Source organism: Amblyraja radiata, chromosome 6 (assembly GCF_010909765.2).
Source record: "Amblyraja radiata isolate CabotCenter1 chromosome 6, sAmbRad1.1.pri, whole genome shotgun sequence".
Classification (NCBI taxonomy): Eukaryota; Metazoa; Chordata; class Chondrichthyes; order Rajiformes; family Rajidae; genus Amblyraja; species Amblyraja radiata.
In genome coordinates this window covers 90,873,052-90,897,917 of record NC_045961.1, presented here as the reverse complement: position 1 = coordinate 90,897,917, position 24,866 = coordinate 90,873,052, and the positions used below count along the sequence as shown (strand labels likewise).

At 44.7% G+C, this 24,866-nt stretch overlaps 1 protein-coding gene across 2 annotated transcripts in view; it reads right to left on the bottom strand.

Moving 5' to 3' along the window:
• Nucleotides 1-4,084: 4,084 nt before the first annotated feature.
• paaf1 (proteasomal ATPase associated factor 1) overlaps nt 4,085-24,866 on the bottom strand; it is a 44,885-nt gene continuing 24,103 nt past the window's right edge. The window contains exons 9-12 of one of the 2 annotated variants that reach the window (XM_033023191.1): nt 22,474-22,589; nt 14,956-15,038; nt 4,667-4,749; nt 4,085-4,357 (exon numbers count right to left, since the gene is read on the bottom strand). In XM_033023191.1, the coding sequence (XP_032879082.1) occupies nt 4,280-4,357; nt 4,667-4,749; nt 14,956-15,038; nt 22,474-22,589 (360 nt within the window). In that variant the 3' untranslated portion in view covers nt 4,085-4,279. Of the gene's footprint in view, nt 4,358-4,666; nt 4,750-14,955; nt 15,039-22,473; nt 22,590-24,866 lie in introns of those variants that run through there. The other variant, XM_033023192.1, reaches the window with a different exon arrangement.

The following is a 24,866-nucleotide window of genomic DNA, read 5'->3' as shown; positions in this document are numbered from 1 at the left end:
TTCCACCAGCTCTCCATTTATTGCTGCAGTCCATGCGAAGGGTCTCGACTCAAAAGGTCAAGTACTAATTATCCTCCAAAGATGCTGCCTGACCTGCTGAGTTCTCGAACCGAAACGTGGAAGAAGGGTCTTGACCAGAAATGTCACCCATTCCTTCTCTCGAGAGATGCTGCCTGTCCCGCTGAGTTACTCCAGCTTTTTGTGTCTATCTTCCGTTTAAACCAGCATCTGCAGTCGCTTCTAACACACGAGTCTCCTTAGCAGCTCTTTTGTTTTTGCTGGTTACGTGTTATTGTTCTGGCTTGATTATTAGAAATTAAAAGCAGCAAAGCTTGCGTTCATGTCAGTTTTGCAGAGCTGGAACAAACCCTGTGAACTTCCTAGTCTGTTTGCTTTATCCTCTACTTTTCCAAGTTAGAGAAACTCCCCTGGAATGTGAATTTATCACATTCTAGTCTTCTTCAAAACAATTAAGGCCTGCACTGGGTCAGACCTTTCCTTTCTAGAGACATAAGAGACTGCAGATGCTGGAATCTTGAACAAAAAAAAAGTAATGGAAGAACTGAGCAGGCCAGGCAGCATCTGTAGAAGGAAATGGGCAGACAACATATTCTGTCAGAACCCTTCTTCAGACAGTTTTTACATATTTTCTACATTAGAAGTACAATTATATTTTCAGTGTGTGTCTCATCATATCACTGGGCAAATCCTAGATACACAAAGGGAACCATTCTACATGCTGTATCAAACCTGCTTTTCAAGTTACTTGAGAAAATCTGCAAAGCAAATTTGCAAATCAACTTTGTTGCTGATCGTTAACTTACAACATAGGAAGCACAGGAACAGGCCCTTCGGTCCATAATGTTTGTGCTGACCTTAACGCTTGGCTGAACTGATATCAGCTACCTGTACATTTGTACATGATCCATATCCCATGTGCCTATCTAAAAGTCGGCTAAAGACCACTATTGTATCTGGCTCCACCACCATATAACCATATAATAACTATATAACAATTACAGCACGGAAACAGGCCATCTCGACCCTTCTAGTCCGTGCCGAACACGTATTCTTCCCTAGTCCCATATACCTGCGCTCAGACCATAACCCTCCATTCCTTTCCCATCCATATAACTATCCAATTTATTTTTAAATGATAAAAACGAACCTGCCTCCACCACCTTCCCTGGAAGCTCATTCAACACAGCCACCACTCTCTGAGTAAAGAAGTTCCCCCTCATGTTACCCCTAAACTTCTGTCCCTTAATTCTCAAGTCATGTCCGCTTGTTTGAATCTTCCCTACTCTCAGTGGGAAAAGCTTATCCACGTCAACTCTGTCTATCCCTCTCATCATTTTAAAGACCTCTATCAAGTCCCCCGTTAACCTTCTGCGCTCCAAAGAATAAAGCCCTAACTTGTTCAACCTTTCTCTGTAACTTAGTTGCTTAAACCCAGGCAACATTCTAGTAAATCTCCTCTGTACTCTCTCTACTTTGTTGACATCCTTCCTATAATTAGGCGACCAAAATTGTACCCCATACTCCAGAATTGGCCTCACCAATGCCCTGTACAATTTTAACATTACATCCCAACTTCTATACTCAATGCTCTGATTTATAAAGGCCAGCACACCAAAAGCTTTCTTTACCACCCTATCTACATGAGATTCCACTTTCAGGGAACTGTGCACAGTTATTCCCAGATCCCTCTGTTCACCTGCATTCTTCAATTCCATCCCAGGCATTGCATTCCAGGCCCCCACCACCCTGTGTAAAAAAACTTGCCATACACATCTCCATTAAAGTTTTATTTATATGCGTGTTTGCGCATATCTATATATATGCCCATCTACACTATATATATATCAGTAAAATAAAATGAACATAATTCCAAATTATTTATACATATGACTTGCTGAATGAAGATGTTGCATACTTGGAAACTAGTTTTGCAAATAAAGAGCTTTCACCCTTGAATTTTGGAGTTCTTACACAGAAAATCATAGCTGTGCTAAATGGAGCTGGTCCAGCAATCCTGAATAATTTAAATTCTATTTTTAATAGAACTGGTACAGCAAATGGTTACCATGTTTGAAGGAACATTGCTCAAAATCTTTCTAATTAAAACCTAATTTCTTTAATCCCTTCAGGAGATAGGGTTGTAATTACTATGCAGAAGTTGGTAAAAGATTGCTCCCCTGTCGCTGAAAATAGTTAAATTATTACACCAATTAAGTTAGATATAAAGTCATGGCCTCATAGAGATGTATAGCACTAAGACGGATGCTTCAGCCCACAACTGACCATATTGACCCATATGCCCATGTACACTGACCTTATTTGCCCACATTAGGTCTGTATATTTCTAAGCCTTGCCTATTCAACTGCCTGTTTGAATGTCTCCCAAAAGTAGTGATTGTATCTGATCTTATTGAAGGCCCACTGAGTTACTCCAGCACTTTGTGTCTATCTTTGATAGAAACCAGCATTTGCAGTTCTTTGTCTCTATATTCACTATTTAAATCCTTGTATGCATGCCGATGTATAAGAGTATAAGATGTATAAGATTCTTATACATCGGCAAGTCCAAACGTAGACAGGGCGACTGTTTCGCTGAACACCTTTGCTCAGCCCGCCTGAACCTACCTGATCTCCTGGTTGCTAAACACTTTAATTCTCCTTCCCATTCCCACACTGACATCTCTTTTCTAGGTCTCCTCCTTTGTCAGAGTGAGGCTAAACGCAAATTGGAGGAACAGCATCTCATATTTCGCTTGGGCAGCTTACAGCCCAGGGTATGAATATTCATTTCTCTAACTTCATGTAACCCCGACATTCCCTCTCTCTCTATCACTCCCCCACCCAAGTCGCACCAACTTCTCGTTTTCACCCAAACAGCCTGTTTCCTTTATCATCGTTACTTTTTTGCATATCTTTCATTAATTCGTTCTTTATCTCTCTACATTATCTATATCTCTCATTTCCCTTTTCCCTGACGAGTCTGAAGAAGGGTCTCGACCCAAAACATCACCCATTCTTTCTCTCCAGAGATGCTGCCTGTCCTGCTGAGTTACTCCAGCTTTTTGTGTCTTTCTTCGGTTTAAACCAGCATCTGCAGTTCATTCCTACACATTCCATGCTGGAAAATGATCTGCAGATCAGCCAGCAACTGTGGAAAGAGAAATAGAGTTAACATTTTGATTTTGTATTTCCAGTATCTGCACTTTATAATTTTCATTTACAGCTGTTTGGGAGAATTGGAAGAATGGATCTTAACCCCCAGTGCTCTTTATTTATTTTACATCAGTATAGACAAATGTCTAGTGGTGTGTTTCATTAAATTTATTAACGTGAGCTTTATTCTAATCTAATCCTAACTAGCAGTGAATGATCTTGAGCCAGTGCATGTTTGGAGTGAACATGCTCTCACTATACTGTTTGGTTGGGAGATCCAATTTTTAGACGCAACGACAATGAAAGAACATGGTACATTTCCAAGTCCCCAATGTGACACATGAAGGGGAACTTCTGTTGACAATGTTTCAATATACCCGCCACCCTTGTTCCTTCAGTTGACAGAAATCACAGCTTTGAGAGGTGCTCTTGAAGAACCTTTGTGGGATGCCCTGCAGTGCATCTTGTAAATTGTTCAATGCAGCAGAAGTAAGAACAAAGCTTTTGGTGAAATCAATGCCCTGTTGATGTAACACATTGTTCTGTTGTTTGCAGATGGCACATTTTCACTGTCGGACATCAATAAAAGGACAGTTCATATGAAATGTCTAAGATAAGGAGGTTGGGAAATTGTTTGGATATCAATAAATGATGGATGATATGCATGTCATAATAAGAAGTAAAAAGGCAAAGAAATGAGCAAAAGCAATTCCCAGACAATTTAACATTTCAACACGACCAGGAATTTTATTTATTTTTTAAAGTGGAATGAGAATTATTTAGTGCCAGTTATAATTTGAACATAATTTAATGAACTAATCAGCATTGTCTATTCATAGAATGTAAATGATTAGAGACTATATGGATTTTACCGTCACATTTAAAAAAAATCATAATAAATAACACAATGTAATTATCACAAAGCAGTTGCTCCTTTTATTGTGTGTAATTCATCTTCTGTTTGCTGATGCAAATGATACACAACAATTCACAGATATTACATTATGCTCTAGTCTCTGAATACACTCAGATTTTTTTTTAATGTTCTGTACTTATAGGGAAAATGCAAGGTTTAGTGAGATCCCATGAACAATGCATAAAGTTTTCAGAAATTCAATAGTTGATACTTCCGAACAACGCTATCCCTGGAGCATGTGTAGACAAACTTTTCCTTTGCAATGACCTGAAATGCAAAGAATACACATAGAGAGGTCATGGTATTGAGAAATGTGTCAGTAATACGAAGAGATTTTGGCACAAGTTTTCTTACAAGAACTTATGAGGACATTCTCCCATACTTAATGTTGTACATAAAATGATATATTAATGGATTAATGATTACAGTGCGGGAACATTTGATGATCTTATTTTTCAGCCATTCATAGTCATGAATGGAAAATTTAGCTGAGAGAGAAATTAATCTTTCATAATGTTCATGCCTATAACAGTTAAACATAGCCAATACAAGATAAGACATAATTGTAGTGGTCACCTTATAAATAGGGTCACAATCAGGCCCTGAAAAATCAACGACATAATCCTGATCCTGTTGAATAATATAACAACTTCCATCACCTGAAAGATTAAAGCAGTTATAGATTAGTTTTCAAATATTGGTTTATGTCTGTAACAGTTTTAGTAGAACTAGCTATTTACTTTCATACCCAATTTCTATTGAACAAAGTAAATATATTTTAATTCCCGGTTCTTGTGAAAATGTGTTTTCTCTATCTACTAAGGATGCTGATTTCTATATGGGGCAGAGATTCACTGTTGCTAGAAATATTCTGGCGATTCACCTAAACAGCTGTTTTTTTAATGAACGGGTCTAATAATTAATTGTCGGTGAACTTTACAAGTTGGACGGGGAGCTACATGGGGGGTTTTTCCACAAAATATCAATTGTCAGTAAAAATACCGAGAACATGATAAAAATATGAATGCTAGACAATCACACTCATCTTTATTACTATTTCTCCGAGTTCATTTTGCTTTCCCAAGCAGCAGAATGCATGAAATTCAACTGGAAAATCTCTTGGTCATTTATGTTCAAAGTGTCATAAAACCGTTGAGAAAATTTCAGTCAGTTTTCCAGTGAGTGACCAAACAGTCAAATGCTCACAGGGCAGCAATGGCAGTGGATGTACAGTACAAGCAACCTGGAGAATTAACACGTAAATACAAGTGAAACAGACGAGATGTCTGGTAAAGGATATTTTATTTTATAAACATGAAATTGGTCGAGATCTTTCGAATGATAAACCAGACTCACGTTACAAAAAAAAAAATCCTATTTCAATATTTTTGCAATGTGGACATCATTAGCAAGGCTAGCATTTATTGTTCTTTCCTGATGTTACTTGATAAACAATTTTCACAGGCAGCTAATAACCACATTGATGATACGAGAGTCACATATAGATCACACTGGGTAAGGGTGGCAGATTCACACCAAGATGACCAGATAACACGCTGTAGCTTTGGGAGCAACAACAGCAGCAGCAGAAGGAGATTAGCAAGAGATACGACTGATTGGCTCTAGCCCAAGTGGGAGGAGAGAAGTGAAAACAGTTTAAGTACAGGTCAAGGACAGGCAGACTTGACTCAGAACTGCTGTAGCTTTGGGAGCAACAACAGCAGCAGCAGGAGGAGGTTAGCAAGAGATGCGACTGATTGGCTCTAGCCCAAGTGGGAGGAGAGAAGTGAGTCAGTGCTGGGAAAACAATTGAAAACTGAGGAATTTGGTTTGTAAATTGGTAAATCAGGCAATTTATCAGTCAATTTAAGTAAGACTGCTCTTAGCGAGCGGCAGTGAGTGAGCAGCCTTGCGAGGGAAGTGCCCTGTGAGTAAAGTGTGAGTCTTTGGCTCGAGAGTCTTCGGAGAGGAGGCTGAGGAGAGGAGACTACGCAAAACACTGCAGAGGGAGAGACGAAAGAAGGAGATGTCAGGCAAGCTGATTCAGTGTGATGCTTGCAGTATGTGGGAGGTCAAGGACACCGCTGGTGCCTCTGGCTGCTACAAATGCGAAAAGTGCATCCAGGTAGAGCTCCTGAAGGGCCGTGTTGGGGAACTGGAGAAGCAAGTGGATGACCTCCGGTTCGTCCGAGAAACGGAGTCGTTCCTCGACAAGTCCTACAGTACGATTGTTACACCTAAGGTACTGGAAGAGAGAAGGTGGGAGACAGTGAGAACGGGAGGGAAGCATGGAATGCCAACTTCCCCGGGTGTTGTACCTCTTGTGAACAGGTTCACCCACTTAGAAGCTGTCGGGACAGAAGAGGTGTTTACACTGGGCGGCGGACTGGCTTGTGATGCGAATAGGGCTGTTGAGCCAAAACCAAAAAGGCCTAAGGCAGGCAACGCCATTGTAGTAGGAGACTCCATTGTGAGAGGTACGGACAGGAGTTTCTGCGGCAACAGACGGGATGCGAGGATGGTGTGCTGCCTTCCTGGTGCCAGGATCCAAGATGTCACGGACAGAGTGCAGAAAATCCTCAAGGGCGAAGGTGAACATCCGGAAGTGGTAGTGCATGTCGGCACAAACGATGTCGGAAAGAAGGGGATGAATATTCTGCAGCGTGACTTTAGAGAGCTCGGAAAAATGCTGAAAAGCAGGACCTCCAGGGTTGTTATCTCCGGTTTGCTTCCAGTTCCTCGTGCTGGCGAGAGCAGGAACAGGGAGATACGGGACCTGAACGTGTGGCTGAGGAACTGGTGCACGGGGCAGGGATTTAGATTCTTAGATCACTGGGATCTGTTTTGGGGTAAGGGGGAACTGTACAAAAGGGACGGATTGCATCTTAACAGGTGTGGGACCAGCATTCTGGCAGGCAGGTTTGCCACTGCTACACGGGTGGTTTTAAACTGAATAAGGGGGGTGGGGTGTCGAATGGGCTAGTGGAGGATGGAGTTAAAGGGAAAGGGTTTCTTAAATGTGTGAGCGTAGAGACAGAGGGATGTAAAATGAGGGTAGAAGCAATAGGTAGCAAGGTGAAAAGTAAAAGTGGCAGGCCGGAAAATCCAGGGCAAAAATCAAAAAGGGCCACTTTTCAACAAAATTGTATAAGGGGTAAGAGTGTTGTAAAAACAAGCCTGAAGGCTTTGTGTCTCAATGCAAAGAGCATTCGTAATAAGGTGGATGAGTTGAATGTGCAGATAGCTATTAATGACTATGATATAGTTGGGATCACGGAGACATGGCTCCAGGGTGACCAAGGCTGGGAGCTGAACATCCAGGGATATTCAATATTCAGGAGGGATAGAGAGAAAGGAAAAGGAGGTGGGGTAGCGTTGCTGATTAGAGAGGAAATTAACGCAATGGAAAGGAAGGACATTAGTTTGCAGGATGTGGAATCGGTATGGGTAGAGCTGCGAAACACTAAGGGGCAGAAAACGCTGGTGGGTGTTGTGTACAGGCCACCTAACAGTAGTAGTGAAGTTGGAGATGGTATCAAACAGGAAATTAGAAATGCGTGCGACAAAGGCAAAACCGTTATAATGGGTGACTTCAATCTACATATAGATTGGGTGAATCAAATTGGCAGGGGTGCTGAGGAAGAGGATTTTTTGGAATGTATGCGGGATAGTTATCTAAATCAACATGTAGAGGAACCAACGAGAGAGCAGGCTATTTTAGACTGGGTATTGAGTAATGAGGAAGGGTTAGTTAGCAGTCTTGTTGTACGTGCCCCCTTGGGCAAGAGTGACCATAATATGGTTGAGTTCTTCATTAGGATGGAGAGTGACATTGTTAATTCAGAAACAATGGTTCTGAACTTAAAGAAAGGTAACTTTGAGGGTATGAGACGTGAATTGGCCAAGATTGACTGGCAATTAATTCTAAAAGGGTTGACGGTGGATATGCAATGGAAGACATTTAAAGACTGCATGGATGAACTACAAAAATTGTTCATCCCAGTTTGGCAAAAGAATAAATCAGGGAAGGTAGTGCATCCGTGGATAACAAGGGAAATCAGGGATAGTATCAAAGCGAAGGATGATGCGTACAAATTAGCCAGAAAAAGCAGCATACCGGAGGACTGGGAGAAATTCAGAGACCAGCAGAGGAGGACAAAGGGCTTAATTAGGAAAGGAAAAATAGATTATGAAAGAAAACTGGCAGGGAACATAAAAACTGACTGCAAAAGTTTTTATAGATATGTGAAAAGAAAGAGATTAGTTAAAACAAATGTAGGTCCCTTGCAGTCAGAAACGGGTGAGTTGATCATGGGGAACAAGGATATGGCGGACCAATTGAATAACTACTTTGGTTCCGTCTTCACTAAGGAAGACATAAATAATCTGCCGGAAATAGCAGGGGAGTTGGATGAATTGAGTGAAATCCAGGTTAGCCGGGAAGTGGTGTTGGGTAAATTAAATGGATTAAAGGCCGATAAATCCCCAGGGCCAGATAGGCTGCATCCCAGAGTACTTAAGGAAGTAGCTCCAGAAATAGTGGATGCATTAGTAATAATCTTTCAAAACTCTTTAGATTCTGGAGTAGTTCCTGAGGATTGGCGGGTAGCAAACGTAACCCCACTTTTTAAGAAGGGAGGGAGAGAGAAAACGGGGAATTACAGACCAGTTAGTCTAACATCGGTAGTGGGGAAACTGCTAGAGTCAGTTATTAAAGATGGGATAGCAGCACATTTGGAAAGTGGTGAAATCATTGGACAAAGTCAGCATGGATTTACAAAAGGTAAATCATGTCTGACGAATCTTATAGAATTTTTCGAGGATGTAACTAGTAGCGTGGATAGGGGAGAACCAGTGGATGTGGTGTATCTGGACTTCCAGAAGGCTTTCGACAAGGTCCCACATAAGAGATTAGTTTACAAACTTAAAGCACACGGCATTGGGGGTTCAGTATTGATGTGGATAGAGAACTGGCTGGCAAACAGAAAGCAAAGAATAGGAGTAAACGGGTCCTTTTCACAATGGCAGGCAGTGACTAGTGGGGTACCGCAAGGCTCAGTGCTGGGACCCCAGCTATTTACAATATATATTAATGATCTGGATGAGGGAATTGAAGGCAATATCTCCAAGTTTGCGGATGACACTAAGCTGGGGGGCAGTGTTAGCTGTGAGGAGGATGCTAGGAGACTGCAAGGTGACTTGGATAGGCTGGGTGAGTGGGCAAATGTTTGGCAGATGCAGTATAATGTGGATAAATGTGAGGTTATCCATTTTGGTGGCAAAAACAGGAAAGCAGACTATTATCTAAATGGTGGCCGACTAGGAAAAGGGGAGATGCAGCGAGACCTGGGTGTCATGGTACACCAGTCATTGAAAGTGGGCATGCAGGTGCAGCAGGCAGTGAAGAAAGCGAATGGTATGTTAGCTTCATAGCAAAAGGATTTGAGTATAGGAGCAGGGAGGTTCTACTGCAGTTGTACAGGGTCTTGGTGAGACCACACCTGGAGTATTGCGTACAGTTTTGGTCTCCAAATCTGAGGAAGGACATTATTGCCATAGAGGGAGTGCAGAGAAGGTTCACCAGACTAATTCCTGGGATGTCAGGACTGTCTTATGAAACATAGAAATTAGGTGCAGGAGTAGGCCATTCAGCCCTTCGAGCCTGCACCGCCATTCAATATGATCATGGCTGATCATCCAACTCAGTATCCCGTACCTGCCTTCTCTCCATACCCTCTGATCCCCTTAGCCACAAGGGCCACATCTAACTCCCTCTTAAATATAGCCAATGAACTGGCCTCGACTACCCTCTGTGGCAGGGAGTTCCAGAGATTCACCACTCTCTGTGTGAAAAAAGTTCTTCTCATCTCGGTTTTAAAGGATTTCCCCCTTATCCTTAAGCTGTGACCCCTTGTCCTGGACTTCCCCAACATCGGGAGCAATCTTCCTGCATCTAGCCTGTCCAACCCCTTAAGAATTTTGTAAGTTTCTATAAGATCCCCTCTCAATCTCCTAAATTCTAGAGAGTATAAACCAAGTCTATCCAGTCTTTCTTCATAAGACAGTCCTGACATCCCAGGAATCAGTCTGGTGAACCTTCTCTGCACTCCCTCTATGGCAATAATGTCCTTCCTCAGATTTGGAGACCAAAACTGTACGCAATACTCCAGGTGTGGTCTCACCAAGACCCTGTACAACTGCAGTAGAACCTCCCTGCTCCTATACTCAAATCCTTTTGCTATGAAAGCTAACATACCATTCGCTTTCTTCACTGCCTGCTGCACCTGCATGCCCACTTTCAATGACTGGTGTACCATGACACCCAGGTCTCGCTGCATCTCCCCTTTTCCTAGTTGGCCACCATTTAGATAATAGTCTGCTTTCCTGTTTTTGCCACCAAAATGGATAACCTCACATTTATCCACATTATACTGCATCTGCCAAACATTTGCCCACTCACCCAGCCTATCCAAGTCACCTTGCAGTCTCCTAGCATCCTCCTCACAGCTAACACTGCCCCCCAGCTTCGTGTCAACCGCAAACTTGGAGATATTGCCTTCAATTCCCTCATCCAGATCATTAATATATATTGTAAATAGCTGGGGTCCCAGCACTGAGCCTTGCGGTACCCCACTAGTCACTGCGTGCCATTGTGAAAAGGACCCGTTTACTCCTACTCTTTGCTTCCTGTTTGCCAGCCAGTTCTCTATCCACATCAATACTGAACCCCCAATGCCGTGTGCTTTAAGTTTGTAAACTAATCTCTTATGTGGGACCTTGTCGAAAGCCTTCTGGAAGTCCAGATACACCACATCCACTGGTTCTCCCCTATCCACGCTACTAGTTACATCCTCGAAAAATTCTATAAGATTCGTCAGACATGATTTACCTTTTGTAAATCCATGCTGACTTTGTCCAATGATTTCACCACTTTCCAAATGTGCTGCTATCCCATCTTTAATAACTGACTCTAGCAGTTTCCCCACTACCGATGTTAGACTAACTGGTCTGTAATTCCCCGTTTTCTCTCTCCCTCCCTTCTTAAAAAGTGGGGTTACGTTTGCTACCCGCCAATCCTCAGGAACTACTCCAGAATCTAAAGAGTTTTGAAAGATTATTACTAATGCATCCACTATTTCTGGAGCTACTTCCTTAAGTACTCTGGGATGCAGCCTATCTGGCCCTGGGGATTTATCGGCCTTTAATCCATTTAATTTACCCAACACCACTTCCCGGCTAACCTGGATTTCACTCAATTCCTCCAACTCCTTTGACCCGCGGTCCCCTGCTATTTCCAGCAGATTATTTATGTCTTCCTTAGTGAAGACGGAACCAAAGTAGTTATTCAATTGGTCCGCCATATCCTTGTTCCCCATGATCAACTCACCCGTTTCTGACTGCAAGGGACCTACATTTGTTTTAACTAATCTCTTTCTTTTCACATATCTATAAAAACTTTTGCAGTCAGTTTTTATGTTCCCTGCCAGTTTTCTTTCATAATCTATTTTTCCTTTCCTAATTAAGCCCTTTGTCCTCCTCTGCTGGTCTCTGAATTTCTCCCAGTCCTCCGGTATGCTGCTTTTTCTGGCTAATTTGTACGCATCATCCTTCGCTTTGATACTATCCCTGATTTCCCTTGTTATCCATGGATGCACTACCTTCCCTGATTTATTCTTTTGCCAAACTGGGATGAACAATTTTTGTAGTTCATCCATGCAGTCTTTAAATGTCTTCCATTGCATATCCACCGTCAACCCTTTTAGAATTAATTGCCAGTCAATCTTGGCCAATTCACGTCTCATACCCTCAAAGTTACCTTTCTTTAAGTTCAGAACCATTGTTTCTGAATTAACAATGTCACTCTCCATCCTAATGAAGAACTCAACCATATTATGGTCACTCTTGCCCAAGGGGGCACGTACAACAAGACTGCTAACTAACCCTTCCTCATTACTCAATACCCAGTCTAAAATAGCCTGCTCTCTCGTTGGTTCCTCTACATGTTGATTTAGATAACTATCCCGCATACATTCCAAAAAATCCTCTTCCTCAGCACCCCTGCCAATTTGATTCACCCAATCTATATGTAGATTGAAGTCACCCATTATAACGGTTTTGCCTTTGTCACACGCATTTCTAATTTCCTGTTTGATACCATCTCCAACTTCACTACTACTGTTAGGTGGCCTGTACACAACACCCACCAGCGTTTTCTGCCCCTTAGTGTTTCGCAGCTCTACCCATACCGATTCCACATCCTGCAAACTAATGTCCTTCCTTTCCATTGCGTTAATCTCCTCTCTAATCAGCAACGCTACCCCACCTCCTTTTCCTTTCTCTCTATCCCTCCTGAATATTGAATATCCCTGGATGTTCAGCTCCCAGCCTTGGTCACCCTGGAGCCATGTCTCCGTGATCCCAACTATATCATAGTCATTAATAGCTATCTGCACATTCAACTCATCCACCTTATTACGAATGCTCCTTGCATTGAGACACAAAGCCTTCAGGCTTGTTTTTACAACACTCTTACCCCTTATACAATTTTGTTGAAAAGTGGCCCTTTTTGATTTTTGCCCTGGATTTTCCGGCCTGCCACTTTTACTTTTCACCTTGCTACCTATTGCTTCTACCCTCATTTTACACCCCTCTGTCTCTACGCTCACACATTTAAGAAACTCTTTCCCTTTAACTCCATCCTCCACTAGCCCATTCGACACCCCACCCCCCTTATTCAGTTTAAAACCACCCGTGTAGCAGTGGCAAACCTGCCTGCCAGAAAGCTGGTCCCACACCTGTTAAGATGCAATCCGTCTCTTTTGTACAGTTCCCCCTTACCCCAAAACAGATCCCAGTGATCTAAGAATCTAAATCCCTGCCCCGTGCACCAGTTCCTCAGCCACACGTTCAGGTCCCGTATCTCCCTGTTCCTGCTCTCGCCAGCACGAGGAACTGGAAGCAAACCGGAGATAACAACCCTGGAGGTCCTGCTTTTCAGCATTTTTCCGAGCTCTCCAAAGTCACGCTGCAGAATATTCATCCCCTTCTTTCCGACATCGTTTGTGCCGACATGCACTACCACTTCCGGATGTTCACCTTCGCCCTTGAGGATTTTCTGCACTCTGTCCGTGACATCCTGGATCCTGGCACCAGGAAGGCAGCACACCATCCTCGCATCCCGTCTGTTGCCGCAGAAACCCCTGTCCGTACCTCTCACAATGGAGTCTCCTACTACAATGGCGTTGCCTGCCTTAGGCCTTTTTGGTTTTGGCTCAACAGCCCTATTCGCATCACAAGCCAGTCCGCCGCCCAGTGTAAACACCTCTTCTGTCCCGACAGCTTCTAAGTGGGTGAACCTGTTCACAAGAGGTACAACACCCGGGGACGTTGGCATTCCATGCTTCCCTCCCGTTCTCACTGTCTCCCACCTTCTCTCTTCCAGTACCTTAGGTGTAACAATCGTACTGTAAGACTTGTCGAGGAACGACTCCGTTTCTCGGACGAACCGGAGGTCATCCACTTGCTTCTCCAGTTCCCCAACACGGCCCTTCAGGAGCTCTACCTGGATGCACTTTTCGCATTTGTAGCAGCCAGAGGCACCAGCGGTGTCCTTGACCTCCCACATACTGCAAGCATCACACTGAATCAGCTTGCCTGACATCTCCTTCTTTCGTCTCTCCCTCTGCAGTGTTTTGCGTAGTCTCCTCTCCTCAGCCTCCTCTCCGAAGACTCTCGAGCCAAAGACTCACACTTTACTCACAGGGCACTTCCCTCGCAAGGCTGCTCACTCACTGCCGCTCGCTAAGAGCAGTCTTGCTTAAATTGCCTGATAAATTGCCTGATTTACCAATTTACAATCCAAATTCCTCAGTTTTCAGCTGTTTTCCCAGCACTGACTCACTTCTCTCCTCCCACTTGGGCTAGAGCCAATCAGTCGTAGCTCTTGCTAACCTCCTCCTGCTGCTGCTGTTGTTGCTCCCAAAGCTACAGCAGTTCTGAGTCTGAGATGAAGAAAGACTGGATAGACTTGGTTTATACTCTCTAGAATTTAGGAGATTGAGAGGGGATCTTATAGAAACTTACAAAATTCTTAAGGGGTTGGACAGGCTAGATGCAGGAAGATTGCTCCCGATGTTGGGGAAGTCCAGGACAAGGGGTCACAGCTTAAGGATAAGGGGGAAATCCTTTAAAACCGAGATGAGAAGAACTTTTTTCACACAGAGAGTGGTGAATCTCTGGAACTCCCTGCCACAGAGGGTAGTCGAGGCCAGTTCATTGGCTATATTTAAGAGGGAGTTAGATGTGGCCCTTGTGGCTAAGGGGATCAGAGGGTATGGAGAGAAGGCAGGTACGGGATACTGAGTTGGATGATCAGCCATGATCATATTGAATGGCGGTGCAGGCTCGAAGGGCCGAATGGCCTACTCCTGCACCTAATTTCTATGTTTCTATGTTTCTATAACAACAATCTAGCAGTTTCATGGGCACCAGTACCGATAGTGGCTTTTTATTCCAAATTTCACACAAAGGCTGGTGGGTGTATGGAACGACCTGCCGGAGGAGGTAGTTGAGGCAGGTACTTTACAATGTTGACATGGAAAGGGTAGGTTTAGACAGATATGGGCCAAACACAGTCAGGTGAGACTAGTGTAGATGGGGTATGTTGGCCGGTGTGGCCAAGTTGGGCCGAAGGGCCTGTTTCCAGACTGTAAAACTCTATGACTTTATTTATTTACTTCGGTATAAATTCTCCAGCTGCTGTCTCTAGATCAATAATTCATGCTACTGAATACCAGGCCAAAGATTCAACCACCCTGCTTCCATATGATTTAGGTATGCATGTAGAGAAAGATAGGAAGCCTTACTGTGACTAGCCGTAAAGCCCTCTCTAGAGGGCAACAACGAAAGCACAGGAGCCCCCGATCGATGGATAATCTGTATGGGAGTTCTGCAAAAAGACAAAACAAATTGAAAGCTCTTAACATTGACTGTAATCACAAACATCAGGAGAATGTGGCAAATTCTAGCAAAAAACTGCTCACTTTTATGTAAAGTTATAAATTTCAATTCTTGACTGTTAAATTCTACTTGTAGGCCCTCATATTTTACGATGTAAATTATGGTTTATTTTCATTGCGAACTGTTCCTCTTCTATTCCACCTTGTCTGGTTATATTGGGCGAAAGAAAATCTTACTCTCATTTTCACTATCCCGCATGCAAACTTTTCAACTCCATGCCCATCTTCAGTGAAACTTACAATTCACTTTTCATTCTTCTCACATCCTCCAATTCAATTAAAGAGTGTGAAAGACATTTCTAATCATACAGGATTCTGGAGCATTATTCCTTCTCTATGCAGCGTGTAATGTGGTTGACCTCAGAAATCTCCTTTAAATTCACTGCAGTCCACCTTGCACGGCTGCATTCTTTTAGATTAGGTAGACAAAAAATGCTGGAGAAACTCAGCGGGTGAGGCAGCATCTATGGAGAGAAGGAATTGGCGACGTTTCGGGTTGAGACCCTTCTAACGTCACCAATTCCTTCTCTCCATAGATGCTGCCTCACCCTCTGAGTTTTGTCTACCTTCGATTTTTCCAGCATCTGCAGTTCTTTCTTAAACATTCTTTTAGATTAGGTTGGGTTTATTGTTGTCATGTGGATCGAGATACTGTGAAAACCATATGGGAATGCAATTACAGCAATAGCTCTTCTTCTCTGCTTCACCATGACACCGAAGGCTCTGTTCCTATCATTCTTTATTCACTCATTCATTTCCTTTTAAAACAGATCAATATTCCCCATATTCCATCATCTGTATCAAAACATTCAATGAACTCTGTGCTACTGTTGCAACTGTACATTTGATTCATTTTTATCTTTAAAATTTCTCAGGATTTATATGACTAAACCTTCTGATGAGTGACTATTTTCCCTTTAGTTAGTAATATTTTCTATTAATAGGGCATTCTGTAATTACAAACTACTATTAAATTGCAAGTAGTTTTGTTCATACTAAGAGAGACACAAAATGCTGGAGTAACTCATCGGGGCAGGCGGCATCTCTGGAGAGAAGGAATGGGTGACGTTTCGGGTCGAGACCCTTCTTCAGACTGATACTTTTATACTTATAGATGTATATACACTTATAGATTATACTAGACTAAGTGGGACCCGTTGGGTCCCAGCATCACACGGAAGGGGTGGTCACAAACGCAATATTCCACCTCTCCACCAATTCCAATACTGCTCGCCAGTGGGGAGGGGGGAAGGGGGGTGCTGTCTGTTGCGCTAGTATGGGTGTTGCGGGCTGAAGGTACTGGTTTCCAGAGGGCTAGTATAGATATTGTGGGCCGTATGGATGCTTGGGCAGGCATCCAACTGTTGCAACGATTTTAAAAGCCAAGCCAAGGCAAACAATTGGGCTGCAGACACCCGACAACCAAAATTCATTTTGTGAACACAAACTTGTTAAAAAAGGCGAGGCAAACAATTGGGCTGCAGACACCCGACAACCAAAATCCATTTTGTGAACACAAACCTGTCAAAAAGGCGAGGCAAACAATTAGGCTGCAGACACCCAACAACCAAAATTCATTTTGTGAACACAAACTTTAAAAAAAGGGCTGCAGCCACTTTACAGCCGCATCGAGGGGACTCACCGTGGAGTAGACGTGCGTTCAGTGTTATTTGCAGCTCAGAGAGCCGCGACCCTCTCGCTTTCTGGTCTGGCAGAGAATGAGTGAGGCACGACACTTCCTGGTTTCCAGAGGGCTAGTATGCAAATTGTGCGCCAAATGGATTCTTGGGCTGGCGTCTCAGTCAATCAAGCCTGTTGTGCTGGCAACTCACTCACTCACGGCTGGTGGGCTGGTAGTTGACTCACGGCTAATCCTTTAAATTCTATTTCAAGCAGGGTATAAGGCCACCAAATTCAAGTGCAGTTTCTTACCACTTCTAGCAGGGTGCAAGGCCACCAAATTCAAGTGCAGTTTCATACCATTTGAAGTAGGGTGCAAAGCCACTAAAGACAGCGAGTCGTGACCTCTCCCTCCACCATCTTGCAGAGACTGAGCCACACCCACATTTCCAGGTTTTATAACCCCTCCCCCACCCCACTGGAAAAGGTGTGGCTTTCATGGAGTGATTGACAGGAGAGAGATTCTCAACATTTAAAAAAAAACTAATAACACTTTTATTTTTCATTGATGGGAAGAATTCTCTGCATCTGCTCAGCGGAGGGGGACTGAGTAAGATGGCCAAAAATCACAGCCGTAAGTGGTAGCGTTTTATCTAAAATCAATATACAGTGCAAACAGGAAGTAAGTGCATTTACAGTAGTGCCTTTTAACTTCAAGCCAATGCATCCACGCCACCATTTGCAGTAAGTAGTGGCTTTCAACTTCAAACCACACCCAAGCCACCATTTGCAGTAAGTAGTGCCTGTCAACCTCATGCCACCATTTGCAGTAATTAGTGCCTTTCAACTTCAAGCCAAAGCAACCAAGCCACCATTTGCAGTAAGTAGTGCCTTTCAACTTCCAGCCAATGCTCCCAAGCCACCATTTGCAGTAAGTAGTGGCTTTCAACTTTAAACCAAAGCTCCCAAGCCACCACTTGCAGTAAGTAGTGCCTTTCAACCTCATGCCACCATTTGCAGTAATTAGTGCCTTTCAACTTCAAGCCAAAGCAACCAAGCCACCATTTGCAGTAAGTAGTGCCTTTCAACTTCCAGCCAATGCTCCCAAGCCACCATTTGCAGTAAGTAGTGGCTTTCAACTTCAAACCAAAGCTCCCAAGCCACCACTTGCAGTAAGTAGTGCCTTTCAACTTCATGCCACCATTTGCAGTGCCTTTCAACTTAATGCCAAAGCACCCAAGCTACAACTTCAACTTCAAGCCAAAGCAACCAAGCCACAATTTGCAGTAAGTAGTGCCTTTCAACTTCAAGCCAATGCTCCCAAGCCACAATTTGCAGTAAGTAGTGCCTTTCAACTTAAAGCCAAAGCACCCAAGCCACCATTTGCAGTAAGTAGTGCCTTTCAACTTCAAGCCAATGCACCCACGCCCCCATTTGCAGTAAGTAATGCATTTTAACTTCAAGCCATTGCACCCAAGCCACCATCTGCAGTAAGTAGTGCCTTTCAACTTCAAGCCATCATTTGCAGTAAGTAATAATAATAATAATAAATTTTATATTTAATGGGCGCCTTTCATACAAAATCTCAAGGACACCTTACATAGTAAAACATATAATCAGAATAAAATAAGTAATAAAGACATCACAGAGACACAAATTAAAAACAGAATTCATTCCAAAAACAGAAAATCAAAAACACAGTGTGAAGAGAGAGCAGCGGCAACCAAATCGTGCCAGCGTCCACTCTCTCTTCACGGCAGCCATCTTGGACACAGACCTACAGGATTACATTAGACAAAAAAATCATCCCCCCACAATGGATACCACTGTGGGGGAAGGCACAATGTCCAGTCCCCACCCCATGTTCACCCCAAAGTCAGGCCTATTGAGGCCACCGCAATTGCCTCTACGGAGGCCCGATGTCCCTGGCCGTTCTCACCGGGTGGTCTTGCCCCGGCGTCGGGAGAGTCCTTTCGGCGGCTGGGCCACCTGGAACGGCCGCTTTCTGGTTGGAGCCCGCGGCTGCCGAAGCCGACAAGGCCGCGCCGGTTTGGCGCTCCCAGGCTCCCGTTGGTAAAGTTGGCGCCGCCTCTCCGCTCCGCAGACCCGCAGCCCGGAGATGTTGCTCTCGGCGGTCCAGCTCGCCAGAGCTCCAGCGCGTCGCTCCAGCGCGGCGACCCAGGCAAGGCATCGCCCGCTCCGCTCCAGCGCTCCAACACTGTGCCGCCACCGAGGCCAAGCTGCTGGGCGGTGCCCGCCAGGAAACGGCGCTCCAAGCCCGCTGGTAGGCCACGAGGACGGGTCAGCGGGCAGCCCGGAGAAAAAGCTGCCTCACCGACCAGGTAGGGACCTAGAAATAAAGTTGAGACCTACCCCCCACATTAAAAAGTCCATATCCCCTACAAACGAAAAACAGGACTCACTAAAAACTATTAAAAAACGAATTAAAACGGACGGCTGCTAGCTAGCAGCCGTTCACCAAGATGGCTCCTCCTCAGTAGTGCCTTTCAACTTCGTCAAAGCTCCCAAGCCACCATTTGCAGTAAGTAGTGCCTTTCAACTTCAAGCCAAAGCAACCAAGCCACCATTTGCAGTAAGTAGTGCCTTTCAACTTCATGCCACCATTTGCAGTAAGTGGTGTCTTTCAACTTCAAGCCACACCCAAGCCACCATTCGCAGTAATAGTGCCTTTTAACTTCAAGCCAAAGCTCCCAAGCCTCCATTTGCAGTAAGTAGTGCCTTTCAACTTCAAGTCAAAGCTCCCAAGCCACCATTTGCAGTAAGTAGTGCCTTTCAACTTCATGCCACCATTTGCAGTAAGTGGTGTCTTTCAACTTCAAGCTACACCCAAGCCATCATTTGCAGTAAGTGGTGTCTTTCAACTTCAAGCCACACCCAAGCCATCATTTGCAGTTAGTGCCTTTCAACTTCAAAGCTCCCAAGCCACCATTTGCAGTAAGTGGTGTCTTTCAACTTCACGCCACACCCAAGCCACCATTTGCAGTGAGTAGTGCCTTTCAACTTCAAGCTAAAGCAACCAAGCCACCATTTGCAGTAAGTAGTGCCTTTCAACTTCAAGCCAAAGCAACCAAGCCACCATTTGCAGTAAGTAGTGCCTTTCAACTTCAAGCCAATGCACCCACACCCTCAATTTGCAGTAAGTAGTGCCTTTCAACTTCAAGCCACACCCAAGCCATCATTTGCAGGAAGTAGTGCCTTTCAACTTCATGCCACCATTTGCAGTAAGTGGTGTCTTTCAACTTCAAGCCACACCCAAGCCACCATTTGCAGTAAGTAGTGCCTTTCAACTTCAAGCCAAAGCAACCAAGCCACCATTCGCAGTAATAGTGCCTTTCAACTTCAAGCCAAAGCTCCCAAGCCTCCATTTGCAGTAAGTAGTGCCTTTCAACTTCAAGTCAAAGCTCCCAAGCCACCATTTGCAGTAAATAGTGCCTTTCAACTTCATGCCACCATTTGCAGTAAGTGGTGTATTTCAACTTCAAGCCACACCCAAGCCACCATTTGCAGTAAGTGGTGTATTTCAACTTCAAGCCACACCCAAGCCACCATTTGCAGTAAGTAGTGCCTTTCAACTTCAAGCCAAAGCAACCAAGCCACCATTTGCAGTAAGTAGTGCCTTTCAACTTCAAGCCAAAGCAACCAAGTCACCATTTGCAGTAAGTAGTGCCTTTGAACTTCAAGCCAATGCACCCACGCCCCCCATTTACAGTAAGTAGTGCCTTTCAACTTCAAGCCACACCCAAGCCATCATTTGTAGGAAGTATACCTTTCAACTTCATGCCACCATTTGCAGTAAGTGGTGTCTTTCAACTTCAAGCCACATCCAAGCCACCATTTGCAGTAAGTAGTGCCTTTCAACTTCAAGCCACACCCAAGCCATCATTTGCAGGAAGTATACCTTTCAACTTCATGCCACCATTTGCAGTAAGTGGTGTCTTTCAACTTCAAGCCACATCCAAGCCACCATTTGCAGTAAGTAGTGCCTTTCAACTTCAAGCCAAAGCAACCAAGTCACCATTTGCAGTAAGTAGTGCCTTTGAACTTCAAGCCAATGCACCCACGCCCCCCATTTACAGTAAGTAGTGCCTTTCAACTTCAAGCCACACCCAAGCCATCATTTGTAGGAAGTATACCTTTCAACTTCATGCCACCATTTGCAGTAAGTAGTGCCTTTCAACTTCATGCCAAAGCAACCAAGCCACCATTTGCAGTAATAGACATGTTTTTGCAAGCTTTAGAACCAATAGACACTTTTTTTGCAAGCTTTAGAACCAATAGACACATTCTGCAAGCATTTTAGAACCACTAAGGGCACTTACATTTGAGTAGACATAGAATAGAATAGAATAGAAATAATTTTATTGCCACACAACCAAGGTCGGTGGTATTTGGGTTGCCAGCAGCGGTACAATAATAAAGAACACAACCACATTAAAATTTTACACAAACATCCACCACAGCATTCATCACTGTGGTGGAAGGCACAGAGCTTGGCCAGTCCTCCTCCATTTTCCCCCGTGGTCGGGACCTCCACCCTCCACAGCCGTTGCTGCGGGCGTCCAGATGGTAAGGGACAAAGTCAAAGTCCAGGTGAGTCCAGGATCAGCTCTTCCCAACCAGAGACCGCGGCTTCAGGCTGGTGTAGGCCGCAGGCCGGCGGTCAAAGTTTTAAAGTACCTGCCGTGCCGCAGCCGGAAGCACCACAGTCTGCAGGGCCGGCGGTCGAAGCTCCCCTCCTGGGGAGATGTTAAGTCCATACCGCGCCCGCGGTAGAAGACAGCCACGGGCCGGCGGTGGAAGCTTCTTCCCTCGGGTCCCCAACGTGAGATCCCGGGCTGTAGACGCCGCACCAGCTGGAGTTCTGCAGACCGCTGCTTCAGGCTGCCGGCTGCCGGCTGCCGCGGGCCAGCGTAACGGAGCGCTCCCCTCCAGCGAGGTCTCACCCGCTCCTCGCCGAGAGTCCACGCTGTGCCCGCCGCTGAAGCTCCGGGCGCGTCTCCGGGAAAGTCGGCGCCGATCCATGCTGTTAGGCCACGGGGGAGGCGACCTAAAAAAGTCGCCTCGCCATGGAAGAGGCGGCCGAAACGGTTTCCCCCTTACCCCCCCTCACCACCCCCCACACATAACTCACAAAGAAACATTAAAAACTGACTTTTAAACATACTAAAAAAATTTTAAAAAGTTGAAAAAGACGGACACGCTGCCGACAGGCGCTGCCAGTGCAGCGCCCCCTACCGATGTGTTCAGTGTTATTCACAGCTCAGAGAAACGTGACCCTCTGCCTTCCTCCAGCTTGCAGACACTGATTGAGGCACACCACTTCCTGGTTTTATAGTCCCTCCCCCCTGCCGCCAGCAGGGGCAGCAGAGAGAATGGGGAATTTTGTAAAAACATTAATATCTCTGTCATTTTTAATCGACGGGAAAAATCCTCGGCACACAAGCGGCGGAGGGGGGCTCTGAGCAAGGTGGCCAAAAATGGCGGCCACAGGTGGCGGCGTTCTCTCGGAAATCGCAGCACAGATGGCCAAAACCGGTCAAGAACAAACTTTTAGTAATATTAAGATAAGATGGGCAAGTGGGACATATAAAAAGGCTTGTCATTTTTCTTTCACTCTGTTTATGTTTACTGATCAAATTATTTATCAATAAGAGTATCTGAAGCCAATGAAAGGGGGCACCGGGTCAATCATCAGTTTTATTTAGTGTTGTACAGCGCACTTACTGTGTGTTTCGAACATCCAGCTGATAAATGTTACCATCTTGTGTTCCCGCAAGGACATACGTACTTGAAAAGAAAGTACAACAGTTGAAGGCATCGGATCCCTCAAACATAAAAATCTGGAAATATAACCGAGAATTATATTAAATTTATCTGTAATTTTTAAGTACACTGAAGTTATTAAGATACTGAGCCACTATTCTCAGTTTTTTTTTAAATAGTCTGGAGAATAGACATTTCAGTGACACCTGCCACCAGTTCAAAAGTAAAGCCAATTTCTACCTAATGAAATAACTTTGCAAAAGGCGAATATCACTTGTTTTTTGGCTCTTCTCCTTTTTATTGTAATTGTTGGCCACATCATTCCATTCCCCCACACCATATATTTTCCAACATAGTCATGTATGCATTTCCTTGAGGGATTGGTATAGCCACCCATCTGAAAACAATTGTGCCCTCAAAGAATAGAATAGAATAGAATAGAATGCCATTTATTGTCATTCAACAGACATAGGTTCGAACGAAATTTCGTTCCTGCAGTCATAACATCAAAAAAAGCCAAGACACACAATTAACACAATTTACATAAACATCCAACACAATGAATCTGCAAACACCTCCTCACTGTGAGGGAAGGCAAAAGTCTTGTCTCTTCCCTGTTCATTATTCTTCTCCCGCGGTCAAACAGTCCAACTGCTGCGTCGAGGCAACCGGGGCTCCCGATGTTAAAGCCCCTGGCAGGCGATGGTAAGTCCCGCGGCCGTTAAAACCGCGCCAGGCGATGTAAGGCCCTGCTCCGGGTCGTTTTAACCCTGCGATTCGGGCGGGAGAAGTTGCCGTTGCGGGAGCTCCGAAAAGCGGTCTCCCACCAGGGACCTGCGAGCTCCAGATGTTACCGTCCACCGGGCCTGGAGCCGGTGCCTCCGAAGCTGGGTCGCAGCCGCGCGCCACCACAGCTCTCCACGCTCCGAATTCGGCCAGCTCCGCGATGGTGAGTCTGCACGCTCCACGACTGGAGCCCTCGGGTTGGTTCTGGTTGGAGGCCGCCCGCTCCACAATGTTAGGCCCAACGACAACGGAGACTCGACAGGGAAAAGGTCGGGTCCCCAGACAGGGAAGAGATTAAAAAGTTTCCCCCCACCCCCCCCCCCCCCCCCCCCCCCCCCCACATATACACATCTAAATAATAAAAATAAAAACAGATGGACAGACTGCAGTCGAGCCGCTGCCACAAGGCGCCGCCACACCACACTTGCCTTGCCTGCATCCACCCTTTCTTCCCAGCTCCCTGGTGAAATTCAAAGAATACCATTCATCCTTCTCATAGCACCGAGAAGAAATTGAATCAAAAGACATTAATGACCTCAGGCAATCATATTTACGATTTGGAGCTTGGGCACTCATCAAATCGACATTTGATATTGTTAATTATGCTACCCTCCTTTCTAGTCTTCATTGTTCAGCTCCACGGGATTGACATAGCACATTTCCACACACATTCATCCGAGTACTTTTCCAGCAATGACTTCTTTGCTCCCCATTACATTTTCACTGAAGGATTTATTTCATTCATTCTCTTTAGCAACATTGCATTCAGAGGCAGGGTTAGTTTTTATTTGTGCTACCTTTCCATTATCCCACCAAGGAGCCGACGACATGTCGCTGGGCCAGGCCCTCCCCTACTACCAACCATCCTGTGTCGCCAGGACACCAGGCCTTAAAGTGAGAAAATAAGAAATTGCACATCTCCTTATGCAAAGATCGCACTTTTCAGAGACTTGGAACTTGCAAGATGACGCCAGAACGCGGCTGCACTGCGCGCTATTCCAGAAGAGGATCTATTGAACTCATGTATAGTATGATTTGACTGGATAGTATGCAAAATAAGCTTTCCATAAGTTCATAAATCATAGGAGCAGCATTAGGCCATTTAGTCCATCAAGTCTACTCTGCCATTCAATCAATAGGCAATAGGTGCAGACATAGGCCATTCGAGCCAGCACCGTCATTCAATGTGATCATGACTGATCATCCACAATCAGTATCCCCTGACTTCTATCTTTAAGAGCCCTATCAAGCTCTCTCTTGAAAGTATCCAGAGAACCGGCATCCAGAGAATTCCACAGACTCACAACTTTCTGGGTGAAAAAGTGTTTCCTCATCTCCGTTCTAAATGCCTTACCCCTTATTCTTAAACTGTGGCCCCTGGTTCTGGACTCCCCCAACATCGGGAACATGTTTCCTGCCTCTAGCATGTCCAAACCCTTAATAATATTATATGTTTCAATAAGATACCCTCTCATCCTTCTAAATTCCAGAGTATACAAGCCCAGCCGCTCCATTTTCTTAGCATATGACAGTCCCGCCATCCTGGGAATTAACCTTGTGAACCTACG